We start from the raw sequence: 23,816 nt of genomic DNA, 5'->3' as shown, positions 1-23,816 counted from the left end.
TTGTGACCACCAAAGCAATACAGTGAGTCCTCGAAATACAAAAACTCGATGTATGAATTTCTGATGGTACGAAAGCGATGAATGTAGGACAAATTCCACAATACAAAAGTATCTGTTTCGATGGTACGAAAAGCAATAGGAGAGGAAATACAAAAAATTCAAAATGGGCGCGCTGCACAACGCCGCGCTCCCTTGCGGTGAGAAAACAAACTAAACCCTCTCTGGTAAACACATTATCATGAGCTTCTCAGTCCAGTCACATCCGTCCTCTCCTCTCAGCTTCGCTGTACGTTATGCAGTTTTTCACTGTTCTTCCTCGTTTCGTATTTTTGCCATGCCTCCCAAGCGCCCTGCATCGTCTCCAGCATCCGGGGTACCAGCTGCCAAGAAGAAACAGCACTGTACTCTGACTCTGGAGAGGAAATTGGACCATCAACAGCTTCAGAAACACCTGCACAAGTCGAGGAAGTACCAGAGGAGCAATAGGGTCCCACCATGTGACTTAGCACCATATCAATGACACGAATCTCCAGCTGCAGCACAGGTCTATATTTAACCTGCCGTGTGCCGGCCACTCCCAGTCCTAAGTGTCACCCCTGTGCTAGCCAATTTTAGATTTTTTTTGGGGGGGGCTAAAATGATAGATTTTGATGTGAAAAAAATGAATATGACCATAAAAAAAACTCACCGGAGGCTTGAAGTGCATTTTTTGTGGTCTCTCAGGCAGCCCGCAGGTGTGAGCAGGTGGGGAATCCCCACCAGTGGTGCAAGAAAACCCATTTTCTATGCAAGGTAAACTCAGGCATTCTCGCCAACGTGATTCAGGGTAGGTATAGGAATGGTCTTAACACTTTTCTGTCCACTTCTCACCCACAAAAAAAAAAAAAAACATTATTTCATTTAAAAATTTTTTTTTTTTGGAAAAAGTCACTTACTCACGCAACACTATACATATCACTGTGAATGCATTGTCTTGCAGTTACGAGAAAATATGCATAACTTGACTTCACAATGTACAGCCCTTTCACTTACAGTAAATTACAACATGCCTTCAGACATTACCAGAGTATTTTTGATCCTCTCACTGTGAACATATCATCTAACACTTACGAGAACATAAGTAAAACTTTACTCCACAACATTCAGTCTTTACACTTATAAGAAAATATTTACATGACATCACTGTATGCAGTACTTATAATAACACTTCCTGAGCGTCTTTTTTCGTATTTGCAACACTTTTTGAGCGTCTTTTTTTCGCTCGTCATTACCACACTATTGTTTCTCAATAGTTAACAAGAGTATGGTACTCCTCGAAGCATAGGCATACGCACAGTCCTATATCATACTCTGCACACATATACCTTGAGTCCTTCCTCTGAGTACATGGCCTTACAGTGCTGTTTGCACAAACGTGACACCTCCACTGGGGATTCTGATGTGTTGCACTTGGAGGGACGATTTTGGGGAAGTGTCTAGTAGTGAGGAGGAGAGGTGTGGCTGCGGTGTGGCAGTGGCGAGCAGCACTTCTATCTTCACCATATTCACCCACTATCTCCCGCTCCAGCTAGCGAATATAGCCCTCGAATGTCTCTTGGATGCCAGTGGTCTAAGCGTGGAGATCGTGAGCGTTGAGGACGGTGATGTCGAGGAGATGGAAGAATAATTTTTAAAACCACTTCATCGTGGGCCTGGCACAGTCAACGCTAGAAATCATGGCATCTGATTGATCCACCTGTTGCATATTCACATTGTACGCCAAGACAGGTTCTGGTTTCCAGACGTGGCACTGCCCTTCTGCCCTGTAATCTATACCGACTGTGCGGTGTACAAGGGGCCGATGAACAGACGAGAGGAGGAATACTTCACGATTGTGGTGCCAAGCTGTTGCAAGGATATTATGTGCTTTGTAAAAAACAACCTCATTTTTCTGAAGCTTCCTCCCCACCTTCACCATGTGCCGACGGTTCTTCTTTACAGTGCCGCACAGACCAGTTTTGTGCAGGTGAAGGTACCTGGCGAGAAGGGGGCTTGTGTACCAATTATCGACGTATAAGACGTGCCTACGTTGAAGGTATTCCTCGATCATTGTTTTTACCACAGCCCCTGAGAGTCCCAAACTTCTATCTTCTGTGATGTCCGTCTGAAAACCTGTGTACAGGATTATGTCCTGCACATACCCAGTCTTACAGTCGCACATCACGAAGATTTTGAAGCCACACCTGTGTCTTTTGCTGGGAACATACTGACGAAAAGCAATATTACCTCTCCATAGCACTAGACTCTCTTCTAGGACGAGGTCTCGGTGTGGAGAGAAGGAGGTACAGAATTTCTCTCGAAGGTGATAAAAAACCAGACGTATCCTCCTCATCCTGTCCGTGTTGTTTGCGTTAGCAGGGTCAAGGGTGTCAAAAAAATGAAGACGGCTCAAGATGTACTGAAAGTGATTCCTTCCCATTACCTTACCAAAAAATGGTGTCACTGTTACTGGATCCACAGTCCAAGACGAGGGAAGCTGTTTTTTCAATATCCCCATCAAAAGTACAAGTGCTAGGAACACATACATTTCACCCAGGGTCACATCAGATTCAAACAATCGGCTGTGTCGTGTCTGTGTTGTTCCCCCACGTTCAAATGCAGCAAAGGCGTTGGTCAGGGCCACAATCTTCAAAACAAACTCCACAGGAAAGTAGTGCCTGAAGAAGTCAAGCCTACTGAAGGTATGGTGAAGTTCAAGGACACTACACCCGGACCCATTTTCATGGGTGAACGGGTGAATGTGGGAGACAAAGTCACTACCGTCCTCCCACTCCCACATCATTTCCTCCTCATCATCATCATCGCCACCGTGTTCCTCGGGCTGTGGGGAAGCATGGGGAAGTTTGGGGAATGGGAGAAGAGTTTCACGTGAGGTGCTGAGTGTGGGGTAGGTGGGAAAACTTTGTCCTGAGGTGCTGGGCTGAGCTGGGTCATGGGGAGGCAAGGGAGAGCGCAGGCGAGATGAGTCACTCTCCCCCAACAATGGAACTTTCCCAAATCTTCCACGCTTCCTCCTCACACTTTCCTCCCCACGTGGTGAAATTCTTTGCCTCCCCAACCACCCCTCAACTGCAGGACTACCTTCCTCCTCCCTTTCTTCCTCATTGTCGTGGTGTGAAAGGCGATGATGTGCAGGTGGCCTCCTACCACATGTTGCCCTAGTGTAGCCCACATACCTGGATTTCCTAGGTGAGGGAATTTCATCCGCTACTATTTTCCTCCTCAGGCGGGATGTAGTCCTTATCCTGCGTGTCGTCATCATCTAGATCACTTTCCCCAGTGTAGGGAACCCTCAGGAGGTCCTGAATCTCCTCGTCGGAGAGACCGCAGCGAGACATCACTGCACTGTATGACTGACACAAGCAGTGAGGGAGAGCGAGCATGAGGCGGGAGTGCGTGGGTGTATGGGTCAGGCCGCCTGAGGGAGGATAGAGGAAGGGTTGCCCTACAAGCACACCAATTTTTGCACGCCAAGCTTGAAAATTGCAGTCACAATGATTTTTTGAAATCGAGACTGTTTTAAAACGGCACTGACACTGTGCGCGCAATTACGTCAGACCGTTTTAAAACGACACAGGCACGGGGCGGATTAACTGTACAGTGTACTAATACTACAGTAATTAGTTGTATGTTTTATTTTTTTATGTCTGTACAACAGAATAGTACTGTATACTTGTACTGCATACTTCTAAATAGGAGGGGTAAAGTTCAAATGGGGGGTCCAATGGGGTCCTGGAATGCATCCCCCCCTTTACATGTATAATTCAATGGGGAAAATCGTTCCGATATACGAAATTTCGGATTACGAAAGTTTTTTTTGTTCCCTATCCCTTTCGTATCACGAGGACTCACTGTACATGGCCTGGAGAATGCTTCCAAAGTTTATATATATATATATATATATATATATATATATATATATACAGTACCCTTGCGTCCAACACTCGTTTGTCCAGCACAATTCGCATCCAGCACGGAGAGCAAAAAATTAGTAAGATTTAACACGATTTAAATACTGTAACACAGGTGCGTTAGCATAACACAGACAGAGCTCCAAGAAGTGGGTGAAATCCACAGAGTTCGCCTCTAGCACAATCATCCCCGGTCCAACACAGTCATACTGGACGTTCCCGTGACACTGACAGCCAATCAAAACTTCCGATCAAGTAGCCTACCCCACCGGCTATCGTGGCGTGATCGTGATGTCGCCCAATTAAAAATGCTTCTCCTCTCACATGATGCTTTGTTTAAATTTCTCCTGGCACAGCGCTACTCAGTCGCTTAATTTGCATTGGACGGTGCTTTTTCTTGCTGCATTTTCTGCCCTTGCTGCTGCATTTTACCCTGCTCACAATGCCTAGGAAACCCTTCTGCGAAACCCAAGAAGCGGTGGCACCTCCCTCAGGCCACCAAGCTAGAAATCATCGAGAGGAGGAAGAAAGGGGAGAGAATTTCAAAGGATTTATGAGGGAGGTTGAGGAGAAGCAGCCCTTACCCGCCAGTGACATCAGCAGCCATCCTCCGGGGACCCAGTAGGACTACCTACAGCCTCAGATACCACCTTCCATTCCCAGCAAGCCCACCAACACTATCCTAAAAGGTTAGTTATCATTCATAGTACAGTACCATTTATTATAATTACACCAGTACCAATATATGTATAGGTATATGGTTGGTATTTAGGGTGACTTTTCCTAGGGTTGCTGATATAATTCATTTTTCCCCATCAGCTCTGTTGTTTGTCCAACACGTTTTTGGTTTAACATGGGACCCGTGCATGACAATATTACTGTGCTGGACGCAAGGGTTTTATATATATATAGACAATATTACTGTGCTGGACGCAAGGGTATTTTATATATATATATATATATATATATATATATATATATATATATATATATATATATATAAATATATATATAAATATATATATATATATATATATATATATATATATATATATATATATATATATATATATATATATATATATATATATATATATATATATATATATATATATATATATATATATATATATATATATATATATATATATATATATATATATATATATATATATATATATATATAATTCATTCGTTCATCATCCAACCCTACATTGCCCCATGAGAAGCGTAGGCAATCAGGGCTAGGCAAGTTGGTCCTGACATTTAACCCGCCGCATTCTGGCAAATTTTTAACCAATGACCCCCCCCAATCCCAGCTGATTTTCTTTAAAAAAATTTTGGCTAAAACCTCTGCTTTTTATGAGAAACATCAAAAATTCAGACAGAAAGTGCTCAGTTGAGTTTATAAATACCAATACAGGTAAAAGTACCCTCACCCTGGTACCGTGTTCTTTCAGGATGTGCTCCAGAGAAGACGTTTTCTTGGGAGAGGTAACTATACCAAACCACTCATTATATGTAAGTATTTATTTATTTGGTACGAATTTATATGAAGTACAAGAGTAAACTGGTTTTCACACAATAACATAGGCGATATAAGCGTTGTTCACTCACCAAACACATCAACATATGGCACTTTCCTTTACAACGCTACCGCCTCATCATGTCTGCTTGTTCCTTTCTTTGTCCTCCACCTCGGGAATCACTTTCGCCTTGAATTTCGTCACTGGAGAGACCATGGTGTGACATGTCTTTACTGGCCAGGTCACTGCTAACAGGTGAGTTGCCGAGAAAATGGTCCACAGGGGGAGAGGGGGAGGGTCAGGTGGGGCCAGGCATTATCCCCACCTGGCATTGGGTAGAGGAAGGTCTCCCACATATGCCTACCAAAAATCAAAAGTGGAACTTTAAAAATGTGCAAATGACGGACCTCACAATTGCAAAACGTATGGATACGTTGTCAGGTGTCACCGTGACAAAATGTGGCAACGTATCCATACGTCACTGGGACGCCTCGGGTTAAGATGAGAGTGACCAGCCTTACTCATCCCTGAGTGGCATTACATGAGCAATAAACACCAACCACCCCATGGATATAAATCTTCACTGGTTCAATCCAATTGGAGTGCTATAATTACACACTAAACTACCGGGTGCCAAAATTTGGTTATGTGGTTACCACCCAGTGTAGTAAATGGTTTTCTGGTGTACAGGAACCCATTTGGCTTGCCACTCAGTGTAGTGTCCCCCACAGGCAGAAGGAAGAGCATAGAAAGAAGGAAAGAAAGACGGAAGAGGGAGTGTAAAGTCACCCATAGGCAGAAGGGCGAGAAAAGAATGAAGGAAATTAAGACACAAGAGGATGGAAGGAATGAAAGATGGAGAAGAGGAAAGAGCAGACACCCGAGAGCAGCACTACACTGAGTGAGTGGATGGTGAATGCCCCCATCTACCACAAAAATATATACATATACTTGTAGAGAGAGAGAGAGAGAGAGAGAGAGAGAGAGAGAGACAGACAGACAGACAGACAGACAGACAGATACAAGAGAGAGAGAGAGAGAGAGAGAGAGCCAGACAGACAGACACAAGAGAGAGAGAGAGAGATGGATAGATAGACAGATGGACATAGACAGACAGATAGATACATACACATACCTGTCAATCTATCTTATCTATCTATCTATAGATAGATAGACAGATCAATAGACAGACAGACAGATAGATAGATAGATAGATAGATAGACAGACAGATAAGACAGAAAGACAGATAGATAGATGGACAAAGACAGATAGATACATATATATACCTGTCAATATCTATATACAGTATACTGATATATAAATATATATATATATATATATATATATATATATATATATATATATATATATATATATATATATATATATATATATATATATATATATATATATATATATATATATATATATATATATATATATATATATATATATATATATATATATATATATATATGTATATATACATATATATATATATATATATATATATATATATATATATATATATATATACCTATATATCTATATACCTATATATCTATATCTAACTATCTATCTATCTATCTATATACCTATACATATATATATATATACCTATATATATACCTATATATATATATATATATATATATATATATACTGATATATGTGTATATATACTGCATATAAATATGTATAGGATGTTTGTAAAGACCTTGAGTGGCTTTAACCCGCGGCGTCCCGTCGATGTTCTTTAACGTCCACACGTTTTGTCACTGCCAATCCCGTCGACGTACATAAACGTGAAAAAATTGCAAGGTCCCTAATTTGCACAATTTTCAATTTTCGCGAGTGATTTTTGGTACATATACACGTGACACCTTCCTCTACAAGATGCCAGGCAGGGACGATGCCTTACCCAGCATGACCTCCCCCCCCCCCTGCATGCCATTGTCTCAGCAATTCACCTGTCATCAGTGACCTGGCCAGTATAGCCATGTCATGCCACGGTACGAAATTCAGGGCCAGAGTGATTCCCCAATCAATGACAACGTGGAGGACAAACTTTACATAGCATTAGAGGAAGAAACAGTTAGAAATGATGATCAGGTAATGTGGCAAAAAAAGGTCAGGTATTAGTGAGTGAAACAATGCTTATAATGCCTATATTACTGCTTGAAAACCATTATCCTCTCGTACTACATATAAATTCGTACCAAGTAAATAAATAAATACCGTTTATGAGTGGTGTGAAATAGTTATCCTCCCATAGAACTCGTTTTCTTTGGTGCCAGCCTGATAGAAAACCCAGAAAGGTAAGGAGGTACTCCTACCTGTATCGAGTATTTTAAACCTCAGGTGAGCAATTTCTCTATGAATTTTTGATGTTTCTCACCAAAAGCGAAGGTTTGAGCCAAAAAAAAAATTTTCCTAAAATGGTCAGGATTGGGGGGAGTCAGTGGTGGAAAAGTGGTCGGGATGGGGCAGGTTAAATGTTTATTTAACCAAAACCATTAGAGATAGAATGATATGCTTTTTGCAAAATACGGAGTACACAACAGAGTTTTCTTTTATGAGTTACAAAAATTCATTGCGGAGTTTAGTTCACTGGAGTTTAGATGTGTGCCAATTGCTAATTGGGTGTGATGGTCCAATACTGTGGGCACATCGGTTTCTTGATGCTACCCCCTTTGATTTCTTCCTTTGAGGCTATGTTAAAGATGAAGTTTACAAAAAACCTGTTCCAAACATCGACATCTTTCGTGACTGGTGATATGCTGGGGGTCTTATGGCAGGAAATTGTTTGTCGGTTGGATATGCTATGGGCCACAAAAGGAGCCCACACTGCACTTTTGTAACTCACGTAAGAAAACTCTGTTGTGTACTCCATACTGTGCAAAAAAAACACATCATTCTCTCCCTAATGACTTTGGTTAAATAAATTTTTAAAATCACTCAAGAACTTTACAAACACCCTGTATACGTGTGTGTGAGTGTATATACAGTATATGTTTATATATATATATATATATATATATATATATATATATATATATATATACAGTATATAAACAGTATATATATATACATATATATATATATATATATATATATATATATATATATATATATATATATATATATATATATATATATATATATATATATATATATATATATATATATATATATATATATATATGTATATATATACTGGTATATATATATATATATATATATATATTCATTCATTCATTGCCAGACGCCATGTATCCCAGACGGGGTGGCCAAGGGCTTAGAGTTAATTGTTTTACAGGGAGGGGCACTAATCCTCCACCAACCCCACTTGACGTAGGGATGCCAACAGCATCTGGTGTTCCCAGGCGGTCACCCATCCAAGTACTAACCAGACCCAACTATATATATATATATATATATATATATATATATATATATATATATATATATCTATATATATATATATATATATATATATATATATATATATATATATATATATATATATACTGTATATATATATATATATATATATATATATATATATATATATATATATATATATATACTGTATATATATATATATATATATATATATATATATATATATATACTGTATATACTGTATATATATATATATATATATATATATATATATATATATATATATATATATATATACTGTATATACTGTATATATATATATATATATATATATATATATATATATATATATATATATACTGGTGAGAGAGGATAGTGTTTGGAAACTCCCTGCACTGTTGTTTGCAGATGATACTGTGTTGTTGAATGAAGACGAAGGGGAGCTGCAAGGCTTGGTGGATGAGTTTGAGATTGTGTGTAAGAAACGGAACCTAAAGGTGAATGTAGGGAAGAGTAAAGTGATGGTCTTTGAGAGAGGTGAAGTTAGTGAATGTACAGCGAGGTTAGATGGTGAGGAATTGGAAAATGTGAGTACGTTTAAGTATTTGGGTAGTGTGATGGGTAAGGATGGAGGTTTGGAGGGTGAAGTGCTTGAAAGGGTACAGCAGGGAAGAAAGGTTGCTGGTTCCTTGAAAGCAGTGATAAGAAACAGGGAAGTGAGCATGGAAGTGAAAAAGTTACTACATGACAGTATTGTGATACCAACTCTAACGTATGGAAGTGAAGCTTGGACGTTGTTGGATGGACACAAGTCAAGAGTGAGAGCAGTGGAAATGAGTTATTTTAGAGGAGCCTGTGGAGTCACGTGGAGAGACAGGCTGACAAATGAGGATATAAAGGAGCGTTGTGGTGTGGATGTGGATGTAATAGGAAGCGTTATGAGGAACACACTGAGGTGGTTTGGCCATGTGGAGAGGATGGAGGGTGAAAGACTGACGAAGAGAGTGTATGTGAGTGAGGTAGAGGGGGGAAGAGGGAGGGGGAGGCCGAGGATGAGATGGAGGGATGGGGTGGAGAGGTATATGAGAGAGGGGTGTGTGAGTTGGGAGCAGGGCAGTGAAATGGCGGGGAACAGGGCGACTTGGAGGCGATTTGTTTGTGGCCACCCCAAACGGGATTGAGGTGTCTGGCAATAGATAGATAGATATATATATATATATATATATATATATATATATATACATACACAGGTAGGTCCCGTTATACGACCACTCGATATACGAGAAACCGATGATATGATCTCGATAAATTAGGGACTACAGTATTTTTGATACACGATCTTAAAAATCCAATGATATAACATTCAGTCTGGGGCGATGTGTATGGATTCTAACTCAGTCATCCCAGCAACGCAGTCACCACCGTTTTCTCTCAACCTCGGAGTGAAATACCTGTAGCAAGAATGCTCAGTTGCAGCATTGCCAGACGTGTGATAATTATCGTAAAATGCGATATTTTGGCACACTTTGCGACATGTGATAGCATCCATGTGATAATGCGATAACTTTCATAATTTCATAATCTGAAAAATAAATCGGGGATTGCAAAATTAACAAGCCTACTGTAAGACTAATACAACAGTAGGATTTGGTAACTCACAATAACCAGTATTCTAATCTGATAGGTACTTAACAGTTAAACATATTCACTCCACATATATATATATATATATATATATATATATATATATATATATATATATATATATTAATTTCACAGTAATTACTGATTTCTGTGAAGAAATGCCTTTGTTTATAAGTGCGATAATTTTGATTAAAAAGTGATAATTTTAACGAGCCAGGTATGATAATATGGGTTTGGGAATCTGGCAATGCTGGTCAGCTGGCGACTGCCAGGCCAGCTTCCCACCTCCAACACAACATTACCACCTACAGATGAGTGTTATGCATGTTTTATATGTTTAATTAATGTGCAGCCACATCATTTGCATACTATTTGCTCTTTCATGTTGCTTTCTCTACACTTCAGTAACATAGATATGTTTGTTGCATTTGGTATCATATATCTTCATCTGAAAAATTTACCTTTGATGGAGTCCTTGAACTCAACCAATATATTACCATTAGTTATGTGTTTCATTATACGAGAATTCAATATACGACAATGCCAAAAGGAACTTAACTGCTCGTATCTTCGGGACCTCCCTGTATATATATATATAGGAGCCTCTGTGGTACAGTGGTAGAGTGTGCGTTTCGTACATGGGTGAACCAGGGTTTGCGCCCCGCCAGGGTAATAAACTTTGGGAGTGTTCACCTGGCCACGTACTGAATTGGTGGACACAAGGGGTGCTGTGGTTGAACCAGTGTCGCTTACTATAAAGTATGCTTGCTCCCAGTCGGCTTGTGCGGGCTGATTACACTTGGTTCACAGACTACACACACATCCAAAGCCACTCCAACATTACAATTACACTTACAAGCACTTCTCACCCTACATACAATCTCTACTAGACAGCCTAAGCCACTTAGTAGAGATACATTGGCTGTATCGTCCCGACTTCGGTTGGGATAGGCCAGTCCTGCAGTGGATACTCAAACGGCTGATGATATATATATATATATATATATATATATATATACAGTAATCCCTCCAAGATCCGACGTAATAGAGCCCAAGCAATGTCCAGAACTTGGTTTTGTCTGGGACTTGGGAAAAATGCCCCTGGACAGGTACTTATAGACCCCAATCCAACCTAACTTCGAAAGCTGCCAAAATATGTAACTCCCTACCAGACATGCACAGTACCTATTTAAGACTATTTACACAAATAAGGGACAGAAGCCATAAAGTAAATGAAAAGGAATCAAAGAATGAGAAACTACAAGTAAGGAAAATATTTACCAGTGTACAGGGTACAGTACTTACGACACGTCTGTGGCTGTTGCAAATATTAACTTGCCTCCTCTAGGGCTCTGACAGTGGTGAAGGCGCATTTGAAGCACACACAGTAATCCAGTGTTGCACTGCACTTAATCCTTTGCACAGTGGATTATAATTAACACACACATTCTGTTCTTACTTGCACCATGCCAGTTGCAATATGCAAGTGTTTCACTCTGCACTTCATCTTTTGCACTCTGAATTCTAATTTCTTAACACTGCACACCACTGCAAATTCCCAAGTGGTCTAGTGCAGTTTATTCACTGTTTATTCACAAAAGCGAGGATGTGGACAGCCATGGTGACGAGCGTGCAGTCATGACGGTAGGTAGGCAAGAAATGGGGAGGATACAGGGGCAGTCTAGCGGACATCGCCGGAAGTACATGCCAAAACACAGCTATTCGTCACCCCGTGGCAAAATTTACAGTAGGGATGAACACATATCAGCTTTTTTTTTTTGCATTTTGACCCAAGCCCAAAATGTCCAGGCCTTGGGGTGTCTGGGACTGGATTACTGTATATATATATATATATATATATATATATATATATCACATATTGATTTAGGACCTCCCCCCACAAGGTATTAAAAACACAGAAATCATAGTATATCACAATGTTTGTTCATGAAATGCCATTCATTAATATGAAATCATGTTTCCCTTGTTTTACAGGACCAGTTGGATGCGTTTTGGTATGCAATCACTTAGATCTCTAAAGTAATCTAAGAACATTTCTTTGCACCAAACATTGGTCGGTTCAGTCTTGAGGTTGGCCAGATTGGGTGTCTTCTTCTCTGCCATGATTTTCTTCATCTTTGTCCAGCAGTTTTCTATCGAATTTCAATCCGGACTGTTGCCAGGCCAGTCATGGACCTCAATCCGATTATCCTGAAACCCTTTTGTCATCGTTCTTGATTTGATTCATGGAGCTGAATCAAGCATGAAAATGTCGCACCCATGAATAGCAAAAAAGTTTAACACATGATCTTTCAGAATTTGACTGTACCAGCCACCATTCATCATCAAGTTCTTAGGAAGAAAGTAGAGGCCTCCCCTTCCCATTTCACCTGAGAAACACCGCCATACCATTACTAATTGTGGGTGCTTAACAGTCGGCACCATGTAAGCAGGGTCATACTGACTATGGGAGGCAGGGCAACGAACCTTGGCAGAGCGAGCCTGGAACACCTGAAATGTGCTTTCATCAGAAAATGTAACTTTTCTCCATCCATCTGATGTCCAATGTGCACACTTCTTGGCAAACTGAATGTGCTGCTTCTTCATGCGGTCAGTGAGAGGCGGTTTCTTTGCTGCGGTGCAGCTTGGCAAACCCAGCTCCTTCTGCAAGCGATGTTGGATAGTTCGAATTGAGATGTCTTGTAACAGCTAAGGATGCATTCGCCTCAATTCTGCTGCTATCAGTTGAGGATTCTTGATTACTTCCCTCTTCAGAAGCGTATCTGTACCTCTGGAAGTTGTCCTCTTCTTCCACCACCATGCTTGTGCTCTGGTATGACATCAGGTGGCAGGCCGTGTGGTGCAGCAAGAATTTTCATGACGGTCGACTTTGCGCATCCAGTAATTTCACAAATTGTGCTGATAGGGACGTTATCCTGCCTCCATGCAGTGATACGGACCTTCTCATTCCCTAAGCAGTGCTTTCCAGGCATGACAACTCGACTCTATGAAAATAACAGGGCAAACAGTAATGCATATGAAAAAAGACAGGAGCTGCAAGTTCAAACCGGCGGGAACATATACTCCCACTCTCGCTTCTGGGCAAGCACTGACGTGCTGAGTGTTTCACCACCTCCTGCCAACACCAGAGGAGGTGCCAGTTACTTCTTGCCCAAAAAATTCAGTTGGTTGAGGTGGAAACACAAAACAAAGACAGACAACTCTCCCATAGCAATTCTGTGTGTTGGTCCTAAGTCAATTTGCGGTGGGTGTATATATGCAATATATATATATATATATATATATATATAAAATTATACATTTTCCCTCAACAGTAAATCAGTCAGATATCTACTTGTCTTGGAAAATGGTATCTTCAAAAGCCTGGAGTTCTTGATACCTTGCACTACTGTATTACCTCCTAAAGACTGTGTAAAATTATTTATGGTAATGTATAATGTGAAACACTGATACAACAAACTGTAGCATAAACTAAATTTAGTATGGTATTGTTAAAGTTTCAACTTTTGAATTATCAATTTTAACAAAATTTTCTGATATACTGTATTTCGCAAATGTCTACCTCATATTATAAGGATTCAAAACCACTACACAGTACACTGAATACAAAGATAATTCCATTCGTAGCTTTACCTTGAGACCCTTGGCCCTGTTGATGGCTCTGAGTGGACGAAGAACACGCAGTACACGCAGGATCTTCACCACAGAGATAGCTCCATCCCTGAGGGAAACACTCACTGGTTACTTCTCAACAAGTACCTTATACTGATATGCCTACCAGTAACCCTTTAACAGTTCTGCACACATTTTTATTTCAAAGATACACTGAAATCCTTTAACTTGATCTCATTCACTCTCCATGATAAAGCATGAAGTCATTCTTTTATGGAATCCTTTTAAAGCTAGAAGACATGCTATGACATCTGTTAGTACAAGCTGTGTTATTCTGACTCTTCGTATAAAATAAAAAATGGGCATTACATCTGAAATATCAATTTTCTTTAATAGTTATTGGAGTGCATTGCAAGTACAATGCTAGGGTCCTTTTATGGGCCATTTCTTGGCAATTCTTCTGAAACTCATCACACCTTCACATTGTCTTGCACATTACATAAGCAAATTATTTTTTTAAAAAGTGCACTAAAACAATAGTTATGATCTATTCGAAAGAAAAACCTTCACTAACTGATAACACTTCTGTTTAGGAACCAAAGAATACTACAGACAAAAATCATATCTGGTAGCCATCTTGCTATATCAAAACTTGGGTTATACAGTAAAGGATACTGTACAGTGACGGGCATAAATTTGCTTCGTAACACTGGTACCTAGCCTACCTTACATAGTTAGACTCATGCAGAAGGGACATACCTAATACAAAGGGTGAAAATCACAATATTCCACAACAATTTATATGAACAGCCACCTTCACATATCAAATTATAGCATAATTATTTAACATGTCAATTTTGGATGCATGTTTGTGATATATAAACAGTATATACAGTAACAATGTATCCAAAGCAAAATAATGCTGGAAACACTGTACTGTACTTCACATATAATACAGCACAATACCGTATTTCAGGTAACACTGAAACAAAAACCAAACTCATATACACATGATGAATAAGTAGAGTTATGATAATACAAATGGAATAGATGACGCCTTTTAATGGCCCAAAAAAAAAAAAAAAAATGCATACCTGTTCCAGTGGAAGTCAGTTATTCAACTACTATCATTTACTGGGTCAGCATCAAGGATATTACTTAGACACTTTTGTTATCATTATTGCTGTGGCCATAGGATTATGTTTACATGAACCTGATGAACTGCAGAAATCCAGCCAAAACAGCTGGGTGCCCTCAAAATCTTCTCTTGGAGTTAAGTTCAAGGACCACCCAACCTGTGTTTTGAAAATGAGGTCCATGAAGTACATTTCTTGTGGTAAGAAAGAGGAAGAGCATTTCAGTGAGGGCAGAATGGACAGTATACTGTACAAAGCTGTAAACAGAGCCCGAAAGAGGGGGGGGGGGGATAAGAGTACCAAAACACTAGGGCCAAGGCAGAAGCGTACCAATATGTAGTAAATACTCTCCATTATTACATAAAGCTGATCAAATAAGTTTGATAATCTTTTCAAACACAAGGAACTGAATACTGTCACTTTTTTTTTATTTTAATTTTAATTTTTTTAATGGTGAAGGGTACTGTCAATATTGTACAGGTAATGGGTCAGGGGCCAGTGACAGTTCTTAGCACCGTGGCTCCAATACATCTCTCCTGGGTCCTGGTTGTATGTTGTGCTGGTACGGAACATGAGATGGTTTTGGACACACTGAAAATCAATTCCTGCCTCCCTGGGCAGGGTAGATTCTGTGGAATATATTATTTCTGGTGGAAGTTCTTGAGGTGCACTGTCTAGCTCGAGAATCTGCATGGTTGTTGTAGCCACACTCTGTTTCCCCTGTACAGTATGTTTGTATAGTGGAGTGTAAGTGTTCTGGGATATTTTCATGCCATACTGTATGATGCATTTTCTGTCTTTAATTTTTTGTAATGGGAGATGCTGTAACATATAATTACAAGGATAGGGTGGATCTTTATCAGAAGCCATGAAGTACAACTTTAGAGCTGTCATCATCTTGGATACATCTCATAGTTCCTATACCATCTGCACATATATTAATATAAGTACTTAACCCTTCTCCTATGTCATTTACATATCAAAAATTAAACAGCAGCCAACAATGAAACCTGAAGCATTCCACAAGCCACATTCCTCCACCTAGAATACTTATCCTTTATAACTGTGTATACCTACCATGCAGTTCTTCATCCATTTCAACAATTTTCCATTCACCCCACACGTAGGTTTCAATTTCCATTACAGTCTCCTGTCTTGCACTCTAGCAAACACATTTTTAAGATCCAGGTAGGCAGTCAACCAAGCCCTCCCTCCCTTGTGTAATATCCACCAAAATGTTGCAGATAATCCCACCTAACCTGTTTTGCTCTTATTACTTCATTTTCTCCTAAAAAGCTTTCACCTCTTTTTTTCTAAAATTTCTCATAAATAACAGCCATAAGGAATACCTATATTTAAGCAGGCCTTTTGCATCTCTCCCTTTGTATATTGGGACAATACTTGCTCTAGTGACAATTTTCTTCAGTCCACCGAGCATTTAAGATCTTGGACTAGTTGCATCAGTTGATCCAAACATTCTTTAGGATCCGACCACCTATCCTATCTGGTTCCAACACCCTTATCTCATCCAAAATTTTCATCAATTGTAATGTCTAATTTCTCTCAACTACTATCTGTGTGTGTGTGTGTGTGTGTGTGTGTGTGTGTGTGTATTTACCTATTTGTATTTACCTATTTGTAGTATACAGGAATTGAGCAATGCTCGTGTTGTCCTGTCTCCATATCCACATTTATCAAGTCTACCTTTACACACATGAATGTTTCTCTCATGCACCACCTCTTTGTCTGAGTCGTTCTAAATATTTAAGAATACCTGTATACCTAATTGTGATATACACGGAATGTACTATGCTCGTGGGTTTCCGTCGCTGTTTCTCAATAAGTCGAATTTAACTTTAAACTCGTTTAAGTTTTTAGACTGGACGATCTCTTTGTCCAGGCTATTCCATAAGTCTATACTTCTGTAAGGAAAGCTATATTTCTTGATATCCTTCAAGCAGCTTGACTTTTTCAATTTCATTCCGTGTCCTCTTGTTGCTCTCTTATCCCATACAAACAGATCTTCTTTGTCAATTTTATCTACTCCCACCATGGTCCTGAACACCGCAATCATGTCTCCCCTCTTTCTCCTTTCCTCTAACGAAGGCAAATCCAGTTTTTCCAGCCTCTCTCTGTATGACAGGTCTGTCAGACTGGGGACCATCTTGGTTGCTGTTCTTTGTATTCTCTCAATCTTGTTTATATCTTTCTTTTTGTGTGGGGACCACACTACCGCTGCATATTCTAACCTGGGGCGGATCATGGCCACTATCAATTTTTTCATCATTTCCTCATCCATATAATGAAATGCTACTCTTATGTTAGTCAAGAGCTTATAAGTCTCTCCAACTATCTTGTTAATGTGCTTTTCTGGTGACAAACTATCTTGGACCAGCACTCCCAAATCTTTCTCTTCTCTCCTTTTTGTGATTAATTCATTACCCAAAAATAATTCAGTGATGGTCTCCTGCTACTTTTACCCATTTCCAATATTTTACATTTCTTTACATTAAATTTCATTTCCCACGTCCGGCTCCAATTGTGTATCCTATCCAAATCCTCCTGCAGTATTTTACAATCCTCCTCAACCTCTATCTTCCTCAAGATCTTTACATCATCAGCAAACAGACTCGCATAACTGTTCACTCCATCTACCATATCATTTACGTAAATCAGGAACATTACTGGCGCCAACACTGAACCTTGAGGGACTCCACTTGTTACTTCCCTCCATCCAGACATCTTTTCCTTTATTACTGTCCTCATTTGTCTGTCTCTCAAAAAGTCTCTCATCCATTCCAGAAGTTTCCCCTTTAGTCCTCCTATATATTCTAGTTTCCACATTAGTCTCTTATGAGGTACCTTGTCAAAGGCCTTCTCTAAGTCTAAGTACACACAATCCACCCAACCATCTCTCTCCTGTACCACATCAATCGCTCTTGAGTAAAAGCTCAACAAATTTGAAACACATGACCTTCCACTTCTGAATCCAAACTGACATTCAGCCAAAATATTCATCTCTTCCAGATATTTTATCCATCTGTCTTTCAGGATTCTCTCACACAATTTTGCGACCATGCTGGTTAGAGACACTGGTCTATAATTCAGGGGTTCTTCCCTATTTCCTCCCTTGTAAATTGGTACCACATTTGCCCTCTTCCATTCTTTTGGCACTTCCCCTCTTCCAGTGAGCATACAATTAAGCTGTGAATTTTATCCGCCAGTTGTTCTCTGCATTCCTTCAGTACCCAATTAGAAATTCCATCAGGTCCTGGGGCTTTCCTTACATCTTGAGTTTCCAGTAATTTAAACACTTCCTGCACCTCCACTTTTATATCTTTCATCACCGGAACATTTCTAATCACTCCCTCCCCTTCCACAAGCTCCTTTTCTTTAGTGAAAACTGACTGGAAACGTTTGTTCATTATTTCTGCTTGCATTGCCGCATCCTTAAAGACCTCTCCATCTACTTTCAGCTTGGTGATTCCTTCCTTTTGTTTCAGTTTGCCATTAACAAATCTATAAAACAGTTTGGGTTCATCCTTGCATTTGTCAATTATACCTTTTTCAAAATTCCTTTCTTCTTCCCTACGTATTCTTGTGTATTCGTTTCTTGTTCTTTTATATTCTTCCTTTGTTCTGTCGTTACCTCTCTTTCTCCAATTGTTCCACGCCTTATCTCTCTTTTTTTGGCTATCATACACCTTCTATTAAACCACTCCTTTTTCCTGTTTTCTTTCCCTCTTACTCTTGGTACAAATTTTTCCACTCCCAAATTATAGAGGTCTAGAAAGATATCCCACTTCCTCTGTATCTCTCTTGTTTCTCTGAATTTTCTCCAATCCGCATTTTCAAAAAAGTTTCTCAATCCTGTAAAATTTGCTTTGCCAAAGTTGTTTCTTCCCTGTCTATGAAGCTCGTCTCTTGGCTCAACGTTTCCTATTAACATCTGGAACTCAATGACCACGTGATCACTTTTTCCCAAAGGACAGAGATATTCCAATGATTCTATTACATCGGGTTCTTTGGTGAACAGTAAATCTAACCTTGCTGGTGTGTCCTCACCTCGAAACCGTGTCTCTTCTTTGACCCACTGCGTCATCACATTATTCATTATTATATTTAATAACATAGTACCCCACGAATCCTCGCCGCCTCCTGAGTACCATTCCTCCCAGTTCACCTCTTTACAATTAAAGTCACCCACCAAAATTATATTATTGCTTTTCTCAATTATTTTTTGCAAGTAGCTAGCCATATCAGACAACATCTCATGGTATTCGTCATCCTTCCATGCTCTCGTCTTTGGGGGAACATACACTACCGCCATATCTCTCTTAACATTCTCTCCAGTTTCTAATTTCATATATATCACTTCAGCCCTGCCTTCTCCCATTTCCACAGTATCTACATTTATGTTGTTCTTCACTGCTATCATCACTCCTCCTCCCTTTTTTTCTTTTCTGTCTTTTCTCCACAGTTTGTATTTACCATCTCCCAAATGAACATCAATATCTTCTCTTAATTTGGTCTCTACAAAGCACATGACATCAGGTTCATGCTCTCTCAAGAAATCATTAATTTCGATCCTTGTCGATATGAAACCATCAACATTAGTATATATCACCTTCAAATTATTTTTGACATTATTAATACCCTCTTCTCTCCTACTCTCTGTCCGTACCACTTCCTCAACTTCTGATCTTTCACAACCATCCCCCTAGTGTGTGTGTGTGTGTGTGTGTGTGTGTGTGTGTGTGTGTGTGTGTGTGTGTGTATTTACCTACTTGTATTTACCTAATTGAGATTTATGGGAAAGGAGTTATGTTTGTACTGTCTCGTCTCCATAACTACCAACGTCCAGCTTGGTTCTGAAATCATGATTGTCCATGGCATTTATCACCTCTTTATCCAGGATATTCCATGATTCAATAGTTCTGTAAGGGAAGCTGTACTTCTCGGTATATCTTTTTTCCTTGACCCCTCATTTCTCTTTCCACTCCACCAAAACAGGTCCTTCCTATCAAGCTTCTCCATTCCCTCAGAAACTCTACATTAATCAGAGCTCCCCTTATCCTACTTATTTTTACGGTTGGGAGATTTAGTCTCAAGTCTTTCCTTGTATGGTAATTCTCTCAAGCCAGGTACCATCTTCAGTGCTGTTCATTGTACTCTTTCAATCCATCTTATATCCTTCTTTTTTTATGTGGTGACCATATTACTGTTGCATATTCCAGCCTTGGGCGAATCATTGATACAATCAACTTTTTCATCATCTCATCGTCCAGATAAGTTAACTCGACCCTTATGTTTCTCAAAAGTTTATTATGTATCTCTGGTGATCTAAATTATGTGATTATCCAATGAAAAACTAACTGAAAACAGTACCCCTAAGTCCTTCTCTTCTTTAGTTTTACTGATCCATTCGTTCCCCATTCTGTGTTTTCCTGTTTGTCTCTGAAAACTTTCCAAATTCCACTACTTTTCATTTCTTCGCAGTAAGCTGCATTTCCCATCTTTGACTGCAGTCAGGTATCTTATTAAGGTTCATTTCCAGCTGTTTATAGTCTTCCTCTTTTTTCACTTTCCTTAACAGCTTAGAGTCATCTGTAAATAGACTTACAGTATATAACTGTCTATTCCTTTTACTTTACATTTCTTCACATTAAACTGCATTTCCCACCTTTGACCGCAGTCAGATATCTTATCAAGGTTCATTTTCAGCTCTTTACAGTCTTCATCTTTTTTCACTTTTCTTAATAGCTTAGTCTTCTGTAAATAGACTTACAGTATATAACTGTCTATTCCTCCCACCATATAATTTACATAAACCAGGAACATCACTGGTGCCAACACTGACCCTTGAGGTACACCACTCTGACTGCTGGTCCTTTACGACTATTCTCATCTCCCTATCCTCCAAAAAAAAAATCCTTCATCCACTTAGGTAAAGCTCCTTCTGGACCTCCTATCGGTTCAAGTTTCCACAACAATCTCTTGCGTGATACCTTGTCAAATGCTTTCTCTAGGTCCAAAAAGACACAATCAATCCATCCATCCCTCTCTTGCATACTGTCTATCACACCTGAGTAAAAGCTTAGTAGGTTTGTAGTACATGGCCTTCCTTTTCTGAAGCCAAATTGACTATCTGTTATTGTATTAGTTCATTCCAGGTATTTGATCCATCAGTCTTTTACTATGATCTCAGATTTTTGCAACAACACAGGTTAGTGATACTGGCCTACAATTCAGTGGCTCTTCCTTGTTCCCTCCCTTGTATATGGGGACCACACTGGCTCTTTTCCAATCCCATGGACTTCATTTTCTGCTAGTGAGCTCATTAATGATGTCATGTATCCTTTTATTTTCCAGTTAGACACTTCACACTGAGGTGGTTTGGCCATGTGGAGAGGATGGAGGGTGAAAGACTGACGAAGAGAGTGTATGTGAGTGAAGTGGAAGGGGGAAGAGGGAGGGGGAGGCCGAGGATGAGATGGAGGGATGGGGTGGAGAGGTATATGAGAGAGAGGGGTGTGAGCTGGGAGCAGGGCAGTGAAATGGCGGGGGACAGGGTGACGTGGAGGCGATTTGTTTGTGGCCACCCCGAATGGGATTGAGGCACCTGGCAATGGATATATAGATAAATAGACACTTCATCTACTCCCGGGGCTTTCCTAATATCATTCGTGTTACCATTCAGTGCAAGCTGCATCCTACTGCAAGCAAAGTACTCAGGATGCAGGTCTCAGTGTCCAAGGCCACACACTGAGAGACTCTCCCTCGTCACCATGCTGTACCCTTGGACTCGATAGTTCATAAACAATTTATCCTCATGCCTTTACTGTACTTATGCTTCAATAATCATAGTTTTTTTTTCACCGTAATCCTGATTAAATGTACTGGTTTATAGTGCTGTAAAAAAGATCAGCCAAATGTAATTTATGCCTTTAATTTCTTTTTTTCTTTACTTCAGGTTTTCTCACAGAAATATAATTTTTATGGTAAATGTTGCTGAGAAAAAGTTACAGGCAATTTATTTGGTTACATTTTGGTGTCTAAAGAATTACTGTAGGTCAATTGGGGCCAATTTTACGGAACGCAAAAGGAAATTATCTAATGCTCGAGCAGGGCTCGAAACACACTGACTAAGGCAGTGGGGCGACACTGGATGTGGCGTGAGTTGCGCAAGGCAGAGGGATACACAGGGACGCAAATAATGCTTTGTTCTCATCCAGAAATGGACACAAAATCATTCTATAACCAACAAAACTGGGATCATTTTGTTCGATGCAACCAGTGTCAAATGTTACCGAGTGGGTGATATGTGCACAGACGCAGCCTGTGTCGAATGGTAATGAGTGGGTGAAATTTGCACCACACCCATTAAACATGAAAAGGATACCTTGTTTCTCCATTAATTTCATTATTTCTTGTATATATACTTGTATTTCATCCAGCACTAAGTCCTTAGGTCCACCATTATTTTCATTAAACTCACTCTCTCTTGTAAAAACAATCTGAAAACATTTGTTCATCGCTTCAGCTTGTGCACCTAGATCCTCGCAAACGACTCCATCTACTTTCAATCTGTATATCCATTGTTTTTTTTATTTTCCATTGCATATCTGTAGAAAAGCTTTGGTTCATCCTTATATTTGTCTTCTACAATCTTCCTGTAATTTCTTTTTTCTTCTCTTTGAATCCTTACATATTCATTCCTTTCCAGTTTATATTTCTCCCACAGATTATTTCCTCCCTTTCTTCTCCATCCTCTCCAAGCCTTTTCCCACATCATTCTTGCTTCTTCGCATCTCTTGTTAAACCACTCCTTCTTGTTTCTCTCCTTAATCATTTTCTTCAGAATTCCTTGAGTTGATCACCCAGAACAATTTTTTCAATCATGTGAGTAATCCAACTCATGTCTCAGGACATGTCCTTGACTTGATCTTGTCCCCTGTTGGTTGCAGGCGCGTATCAGATGTGGAGGTTGACTCATTTGACCCCCTCATCTCTCATCATGCTCTGAGCACTCTTAGTTTTGATGTCCAGAAATCCCCTTCATATAAAAAGGTCACCAGGTTCAGAAATTACAACAATGTTGACCGCCAGTTGATGTGTTTTGAAACTGATCAACGTTTAAACTCCATCGGTTCTTCAAGTCTTTCTTCAGGTGAATTGGTTGATATTTACAACAACGGGCTCAGGTCAATTTTTGACCATTATTGTCCTGAGGTTGTAAAAACAATCACTGTACGTGATAATTCTCCGTGGTATGGTCCATCCATTAATTCTTTGCCTAGACAATGCAGAAGGGCAGAACGTGGGTGGCGCTTGCAGCGGACCAAAGTAACTCGTTTGTGTTATGTTTTTGCGAGAGCAGTCGTTCACACTATAAAAGCCCAAAAGGCTTGGTATTATCAAAATAAAGGTGATTCATGTGGTGGTGATAAAAAAAAACTGTCTGCAGTTGTGAACAATTTGGTTGGTCGGAGGAATGTAATTGTTAAACCAACTTCTGTAT

At 39.6% G+C, this 23,816-nt stretch overlaps 1 protein-coding gene across 1 annotated transcript in view; it reads right to left on the bottom strand.

The window, feature by feature from the left end:
* The window catches only part of LOC145414371 (muscle calcium channel subunit alpha-1-like), a 1,622,725-nt gene that overhangs the window by 690,364 nt on the left and 908,545 nt on the right, over positions 1–23,816 (bottom strand). The window contains exon 25 of the mRNA XM_080283905.1: positions 14,181–14,268. Coding sequence (XP_080140031.1) covers positions 14,181–14,268 — 88 coding nt within the window. The remainder of the gene's footprint in view (positions 1–14,180; positions 14,269–23,816) is intronic.

The sequence above is a fragment of the Coenobita brevimanus genome, chromosome 99 (genome assembly GCF_032717465.1).
Source record: "Coenobita brevimanus isolate Jiangsu-jjx chromosome 99, ASM3271746v2, whole genome shotgun sequence".
In the NCBI taxonomy this organism is placed as follows: domain Eukaryota; kingdom Metazoa; phylum Arthropoda; class Malacostraca; order Decapoda; family Coenobitidae; genus Coenobita; species Coenobita brevimanus.
Note: the sequence above shows the minus strand (reverse complement) of the source record. Positions and strands in the feature narration are given on the sequence as shown.